This window comes from Haemaphysalis longicornis, unplaced genomic scaffold (assembly GCF_048455015.1).
Source record: "Haemaphysalis longicornis isolate Haplotype H1 unplaced genomic scaffold, Haemaphysalis longicornis Haplotype H1 scaffold_6, whole genome shotgun sequence".
Taxonomy (NCBI): Eukaryota; Metazoa; Arthropoda; class Arachnida; order Ixodida; family Ixodidae; genus Haemaphysalis; species Haemaphysalis longicornis.
In genome coordinates, this window is record NW_027526407.1 from 199,453,785 (window position 1) to 199,462,587 (window position 8,803).

At 44.4% G+C, this 8,803-nt stretch overlaps 1 protein-coding gene across 2 annotated transcripts in view; it reads right to left on the reverse strand.

Annotated features, from left to right (window-relative positions):
- LOC144141300 (papilin-like) overlaps window positions 1-8,121 on the reverse strand; it is a 52,024-nt gene extending 43,903 nt beyond the window's left edge. For both annotated transcript variants that reach the window (XM_077672876.1, XM_077672875.1), the window contains exon 1: window positions 7,966-8,121. In XM_077672876.1, coding sequence (XP_077529002.1) covers window positions 7,966-8,035 — 70 coding nt within the window. In that variant the 5' untranslated portion in view covers window positions 8,036-8,121. The remainder of the gene's footprint in view (window positions 1-7,965) is intronic.
- Between the last annotated feature and the right edge of the window lie 682 nt (window positions 8,122-8,803).

Genomic DNA, 8,803 nt, shown 5'->3' on the forward strand with positions numbered 1-8,803 from the left:
GTTGACAAATCATGAGCCCATTGGTACTGGTGATAAAGTTCAATGGGCTGGCACTGATACGTTCATCATTGTTGGTTTGGTCTTCTTTTCAGAAAGAAGAGAGCAAGGAAATGTTGTTTCTGAGAAAGAGTTTCTACCCACTCTTACGCGGCCAAATGCCGGTTGAAATTGACAATTAGCTGAATTTTCATCACAAAATAGACGATATTTTTTTTTGGTTCAGGTTGACCTAAACGTAAAATTTTAATTTTTACTAAATAAATTACTCAAACGGGCACTCTACACGAAATACTCACATTCTTCCCAGAAAGTATGCAGCTACTCACGCTCAACATTTCATCGTTTTTACTCAAACGCGAACTCGCTTTTCCAAAACCACGTGACAGACTCGACAACGCCTCAGGTAGGTCCCTAACGTCATTGTAACAGGCAGATAATTAATTGTGATTAATAATGTAGCATCAGTCATATATACTGATCTGTGCTCAACTCGGCGCCCAGTGAGCGGAACCTCACCTTCTCACAAAATCCATACTTCCAAAGGGCAAATATTGCGAGGCTGATGAGACTGAGACAATTGTTACGGTTGTCTATCCCTTAAAGGGGCCATTAAGACAAAACACAAGTTTGGTTCATTCGAAAGATTGCCTCGTTAAAATCATACTGATACCACTTTTAACACACACTTCGCTCAAAAAGCTATATAATTAGGAAAAGAGGGATTGGCCATGCGAGCCACTAGCTCATTTCCCACAACAGAATCTATGATGTCATACCAGCCAGCTCTGCGATTGGCAGAGACCGGCGAAAGCAAACGCAAATTAGCCAGAGCCTATAAGCTTGCCGAAGTAGCTATTTGCGCTTAAATTGAGGGCACATTCCTTTTATACCAGGAAAAATTGGGAATAAACAGTGGAAGTTACGAAACAACACGTAAAGATGGAAGTACCGTTTCGTACTGTTGTTGGTACTGCGCGCACTATGCTTGTTTTAGCTGCACAGCAGTTCGCCGCTTCGAGTTGTCTTCACGCACTGGCTGATTGGCTTAAGCAAACTTGTCTTACGTGAGTCGTGACCCCCCTGTTTGTCGCGGATAAACCATGTTTCACGAAACGATTACTTTCTGCTGTAGCAAAAACAAGCCACGTGCAAATACGGTCAAAAAACAGAGCAACGGCAGACAACGGTCCGTGCATCAGTATGGTAGCGCCATCTGGGAAGACCGACGGCAAGCACCGCTGCAGCCGAATCACACAGTGGAAGTTCGTCTGTATTCGCCGCGAGCTCGACATGTAGGTGGCGACAGCGTCGCGCTGCTAGTGTGGATGCTCCGCTGAGCGGCCCGTAAGAATGCACACTGTTGGCGCGCTTCGTGCCTTTTTTTCGCCGTATGTGCGCACGACAGGTGCAAACAAGAGTGGTATGCTGTAGTTCGGTTACTCAACGTTCAAAGTATAGCGTGAAAGCGGCAGTCAGCTACGCCAAAAACGCGACAACTCATCGGCAATCCCAGAATGGCCGTAATTGTGACCATGAACTTGTACGCTGTGGCTCGTAGCAAGCTCGATCTTTCCAGGCTTTGAGCCTTCAATAAAAGCATAAATAGAAACAAATCAGGAAGCCTCGATCTCTGAAATTCAGTTTACAACGGCAATCTCAATCGCTTTCACTGGTAGCATGACGCATTCTTGCATTTGTGGGATGCTCTGAAATGGTAACACAACTTAACTGCCCCGAAATTCCTTCTAAGAGCTTACGATATTTTTTGTGTGTACAAAAGGCAACATAAAATTACTGAATTTTGATCAGCGCAGAGATATAAATGTAACCGCTCTAACGGGTCTTTTATATGAAATTTTAGCGACTCTGAAGGAAGGTTTCATGAATAACGGTTTCGGATCACTTATTTACGGTTTTCGTCGCAAGTGAACTTGCGAATTGAATTGTCAACGCACGCAGTACAATCAACATCTCATGTTTAGCTAGGTTTTCGCAAAGTGACAAGCAGGCTTACAGTGTGCAAACCAAGCTTCTGGGAGCTCACAGTGAGCACAAAGTTTCTCTGACGGCTGCTCTGTTGTACATTTGCGTTCCTTTTAATAACAGGTGCCTGAAAAAATAACAGCGAGATGTGTTTGCATTCTTGCGTATAAGGTCGCTTGAACCCTAAAGATGGCAAATAAAGTTGCGCTGTTGCTGATGTAGTAAAACGTTTCCTTTTTTTTTTCTCGTTGCGAATCTGCGCAACGGGTTCCCGGTAACTGCTTTGTTTTGTAAACTGAATATCGGCTTTGTCTTGGCATTTAATTCTTGAGGATTGGTTAAAAAATGAAATTCTGCCCATTTCATTTTTTTCGGGAAGGGGGAGGGGGGGTCCTGCCAAGGTTGCAAGAGCAGCGAGAAGAGAACGCATGTAACGCGCGCGAAAAGCCAAACTATGGTTATCGGTATTATTTACAATCGAGACTACACTAGGCGTCGTGTTCTGTAGTGGTGAAAAAACAGTTCACGTATTTTCCAAAATGATTAACCCCCCTTTGGTCCGAGATTGTCCAGGAATTGTGGGACGCCTTTTTCAAAATTGTATTGAACGCAGGCATTGTGGGAAAAAATTAAAAAAAAAACAACGGGTCATGGCACACACCCCTCACACATGGGGGCAACAACGTGCATTATATATTACGCGTTTTGTCCTCTTTCTTTAAACTTAGGTCCACCTTAAGAGGTTAAGACGTGACCAAATTAGGTATTTGGTTATGCGGAGTGAGACACGTTTCTGGACAAGGGGATTCATGTCGGAGTTGAAAATGATATGTATGAAAATGACACACAAAATGCCACATGACTGACGCAAACTCACAACTGCTTAATTTTACCGAAACATTCCCCCTAAATACTCTTGCGCATCCATAGAAACGTATTTTAAATAATACGTAAAATAGCAACTCGATACAGTTGAATAAATGTTTATTCCTCCTCCTGAGTATAACCAATGACTGTCCAAAAATGGTATTTATTTTAGAAAAAGTACGGGAAGGACACGATCACACAGACGCTTGCGGGTGTAAAATACGTGTCCGGTAATGTATGGGCGATAGCGCACGGGTCGTGTGCAGTGTTAGTGTTTTTGTTTGTTTCTTCTTTCTATACAGTGCAATTTTACAAGGGTGTGGAATTTGCACGCGTATGCACAGGTCTTGTCACTTCTTACCCGTTTCGCGTACCAAACTTTTATCTTTTAAATAATCGCCACGCCACCTTCAAAAAGCACTCTTCGACGTTCCCGAAACGGCAGACGACTGCACTCAACAATAAGACAAGTGCAATGTGTGGAAGCAATGTTTATAACACGTTTCACACTCAATCGGTGACGACAGCGAAGATGTTTCGTGGAATTAAAGCAGCACATTAACCCGCAATGGCCGCTGATTATTGCGTTTCTAGAGGAAACGAGCACACAGAGTGGCTCTGGTCTGTGCTAGTTGGTACATCTTCGGTGGGAATCAGCTTGAATAAAACGAACACAAAAGGAAGAGGGGGTAACACGACACAGCAGTGTGTCGTGTTACCCCCTCTTCCTTTTGTGTTCGTTTTATTCAAGCTCATTCCCACCGAAGATGTACCAACTAGCACAGACCAGAGCCATTTTGCAATATTTTTCTAGTTCCCTGTGCCCGTCAACGTCCTTTCTGTTTTTGTGTGACCCTTCACAGCAGTGTGTCGTGTTACCCCCTCTTCCTTTTGTGTTCGTTTTATTCAAGCTGATTCCCACCGAAGAGCACACAGAGGTTACTATGTCATTGCTTACTGCCAAACGAGCACACATATTGGTTGTTTTGTCGTGTGCAGCACGCGTCTTGCGCCGCACGCAACGTGAAAAAGCAGACGACGCGAGAGCGCCATCCACACTAGGAGCGGTTCGTCCCGCCGCCGCCAGGGGCTGACTGTGTTCGCGCTCGGGGCGAATACGCGCGCTTATGACTTTCTTTCTGACGTCTCGAAAACGCACGATTTGGCGGGAGAATCAAAATTATAACCTGAATTGCTTAATTTCTCAATTCATACGGAACTATTTGCTGATGCCAAGCGGTAGGAGCACTATAAAACACGAGAACTTTCGAATAAAAGAAACTTGTATTTTGACCTCATGGCCGCTTTAAAGTGGCGATAGAAGACGAATACATACGGAGACCTAGGTCGCCTTCAGAGACAGTAGAGTATAAATGGACACAGTAAAGGAGAATGGCATGACATACCACATTGAGACGAGGAACGGTTACCACCTCTCTAATCAAGACAAAGCGTCCCGTCACATGTTTGGCGGGAGCCTATTTTGTATGTGAGGGTTTGTGTTTATTAATCTTTTTCTTTCCTTACGATTAGTCATGGTCACCAAAGATTACAGCGCTCATCTACGACAGGTGGAGGTAACTTAGGTAGATGGTGGATGTGTGACCAGTTCATAGACTTTTTCGCTGTCTTCACCAATCACGGTAACGAACGAATTGGGACTTGGTTTTTAGAACATCGTCCCCGTCGTGCAAGTAAATTAGTTCTGTGCTCTGACGGATTGCGATCAATTATAAATCTAGTGCGTAGGCTAGAGGTGGATGTGCTTGTGGACCCACCCTTACGAGGCCTTGAGGTAATCTAAGGCCAGCAGCATCGATGTGATATCGATGTCAACGCGTCTGTGTCAAAGGCAGGAATGTTGACAGTTCATTCGTATGTTCGCCATAATAGAGGTTGACAAAACCCAGACTGAGCCCGAAAGCTGTACTCAAAAAGTTAGCGGCTTTTTTTCACGCCTAATATTTAGCATACAATTTCATTAAAAAATTGTACGATAGACAACAACACCAATAAAAAGCCAACCAAATTTCTGCCATTTTGAGGCTTACAATGGTGAGAAAACGAAAATAAAGAACTAAAGAGATTGGAATATTTGGGATAGCGATAACACCCTGAGGCACCGAGAAGTGCGAGGAAGGATAAATTAAGCAACTACGAACGCAAAAATGCAGACAAGAGCTAGAGATAGCCAGGTGCCCGATTAGGTATGAACTTGGCATGAATTCAGGAAAAGTGTTCCGCGTGTCTTGGTGCAACGAAAGTGCAATAGAAAACGTTCTGTTTAAAAACAAAACAAAGGCGTCTTTATTTTCTTTTTGAGGTTATCCTTACCCAATTCAAGATGTTAAAAATCCCGCTTCGGGTAAAGAGTTGTTTAAAATGAGGTAAAAAAGATTTAGTTTCTTTTGAAATTCTTTATTTGCTGTGAGGAGGAAAAATGTTCCCACGCAGGCATCTTTCAAAATGCTCGCGCCAGCAGCGTTCAATTTTAGGCCACGGGAAATGGAGAATAAGTAATGAGGCTGCGAAATCTACTCACGCGCGCTTTCTGAACAAAGTTAACTAGATTACTTGTATCAGAGTTTCTCAACGCCTTTGAGGGACTCTGCTTGTATGAAGCTCTGAGCGGAGTGCGTTTGGTGTAATCTAATCACGATGCGAGTGTACACTTCATCGGCGCGGGGAACTATGTAGCGGCGACAAAACTCTTGCGCAGGCAAAGTCAACTCTTGCAATCACGGTATACGACGTACCTACCGCTGAAAGTCCGTAAGGACTGGGAAGGTAGCTACAAAAAAACTGGCAGTGTATCTGCTCATTTCGTTGCAAATGTCGAGGCAAGACGATAGCCGACTGGCGCACCTGGCAAGTAAATGGATCCCTTTTCTTTGCCGCTCACCTGTCACGCTGTTCTTCTGCCATCTCGTTCCTCCCAAGATGCACGTTTGAGGTTTGCTGATGTCAATTTAAATTTACTGCGTTCCACTGCTCCAAGTTCGGTGCATCGATGCCAGCGCGGCCGTATGGCGGAGATGCGCGTGAATCGAGCAACCCTACTACAACACTCATAGAACCCCATTGCCCTACTCCACAAGCGTTCCAAGGGGAACGCGGAACGAATCAAGTGGAACCTTCCGTTGCACTTGCCGTGTGATTTTTTGTAATTGCATCATGTAACAGGCGAAGGTTTTCTGCAAATGATGTAGTATTTTATTTGCTAAAATCAAGCATCCGTAAGTTTTCTTAATAAAAAACACTGCAAACAACACTCATGTATTGAATTTATGTCTAATATTTGCTAGTGTCTTGTTCTTATTCCACAATGTTCATAAGTCTGAACTATAACACCGGACCTAGATGTTTAGATTTTCATGTGCCTGTATAAGACTATTGCGCAGCATCTGTTTCACTTTGACTGGCTGGCTCAATGGAGTGACGGACAGACAGACAGACCAACCAAAATTTTCCTGTTCAGGTAGCCTAAAAAAGACATCGTCTTTACCAAGCGTCGTTGTCCCATGTGCGACCCACTTGGTGAAGTAACCTTGGTAACGACGATGCTGTGAACAAAGGCGGTAGAGCCGCCGCCGTCAAAAATCGCGGACATAAAAGCGAACTGAGACGGCCAAATGTGAAATGAGTGCTTCGCCTCAGACGACGCCGGACTTCTACGTCACCGCAAGCCGCCGAGCCAACAAATAATTATATCTCGTCGCGGTAAGACCTTCTGTTACCGTGAGCGGATATGCTACTATTTTGGACATGCCTCTACAGGAACTACAGAGTACCAAGGCGCTGGACTGGGCTAGTTGCTAAATGTTCGATTGGAATTCCAATCGAACTACAGAGTAGATTTCTTACACAAACAGAACCCCCTTGAAATCCATCTCAGGGCCCTTTAAGGAACCAAAAGAGAGCGGAGTGGGTCAGGGGAGAAACACGTACGAAAGACATAGCAGAAATTAGGAAAACAAAAATGTGCGTGGACAGGGCATGTAATGCAAAGGCAAGATTAGATAACCGTTGGTCATTAAAAGTATTACGCTGCATCGCTAGAGCAGGAAGGAGTGGAAGGGGCCGGCAGAGAATTAGATGGGCAGAGGAGATCAAGAAGTTCGCGCGGAAAATTTAATCGCAGTTAGCGCAGTATCAGTATAATTGGAGATCTGTGGGAGAGGCCTTTGCCTTGCAGTGGGCGTACATTATGATGATGATGATAATGATGATGATAATGAAATTATTTGGTTTCTATTGGAAAATTTCGGCTGTGCTATGATTCCTCCGAGTGTTATGAAAGCTCCACTGGTAATTTTATTTTGTACAGAGCAACCACGCTTCGACATGATTTTTTTTACCGTTGGAAAAGAAAACACGTTTCAAGCGCATCGACAGCTTCACTTGACTTTCAAGTTTCTACTTAATGAAATTCCAGAAGAACTAGACCAGTACAACATCCGCCGCAGAAGACTTGAACCCAAATGGATCGCTAATGGCTCATTAAAAAAATAGCTTCAGAATGCGGACGAAAACGCCTGAACACGTGAGCGTTCAAAAAAAGGGCTGCTATTTTCTGCGGGGACATATCACAAATTACATTACAGATAGACATATTTGTTATCTCCTAAACATGATTCGTCAGAACCGTTGATGATTGTGTTAGGCGTGCTTATAAAACCAAGAATTTTGAGCGAAATGACCGCGTGCTCTGTTTCAGAGGGAATTTGATTATTTTAAAATGAAAATGATTATTTTAAGCAATATACACATAGCTCGATGTGTGAGGTATTTTTTTATGTTATTTATCGACACACGAATTTAATATTCGTGACGAAAAATTCCCAAGTGCTAACACCTACTGTAGCACAATTTGCTCTGAAATTTGATAGCCATGCTAAACATTTCAACCAACAAATTACGTTAGACGCGTACTGCGCATGTGCATACGTTAGCCGCGTTCGCTACCGCTAACAGTCGGAACGCCCTACGCCATCAATTAACCATAGCAGTCAGCAAAACTTGTACACACTCAGTGTCACGCACACACACACATACACATACACACTAATGACAACCACACTACGGTAACCTAAGTCGGAATGCCGCACTACTCACAGAACGTCTCGTACTCAGCCCCACTGGCGCAGGCGGCGAGGAGAGCGCACATCCATAGCAGCGACCTCATTTCTCGGCCAGCGTCGACGCTCTCAACACCATCTGGCCGCTCCTAACACTCTCGGCGGCGCGAGGAGCTTGCGCTTCCCGCCAGCAACTTTCTTGCTCTCTTTTCTTTGTATCTTGCCCCTATCTTGGTCCGTTCGTTCGCGCCCTTTCAGTTCGGCCGCCTCCGCATCCAAATGCCTCTCCATCTTTCTCTCTCGCCCTCTTTTTTGGCAGCACAATACGAACGCTTGCGGACGCCTCTGTTTTGCGACTTGGCGCTCATAGGCTCTCTTTGCTATGCAAGGAATTGTATGCCTTACTGTTGGTGACCTTGTGCGCAGTAGGCCACGTACGAATAAGCGTTTACGTCAGAGTTTGATACAGCTCCAAGCAAAGTATTTTATTTTCCTGGCTCAATTGTTCCAAATTTAAAAAAAATGGGGGAGCCGAACTGCACATATGCTGGCTTTTAAACTATTTTTATTGGCGTAGAAGTGATCGTTGTGTCACGGAACCTTATGAACGTGACGTTTATGATTTTACCACTCGGGCTGTTCACCGAGGATTACCTACTCGTGTTAGACTATTACGCCAATACGACGTGTTGTTGAACGAGTCGCTGAATCATAACAGAAGGTTTAGCGCAATGAAGAAATACTAAGTTACTTTATGTAGACAATAACGCTAGACGCGCGGTGTGGGAGCTTCTATACCCCACGCAGGGTTACTTATCTTGCGCTGACTTCGCAAACAATGCGCACGCTCGAACTCGTACACGTGCATGTAGGTG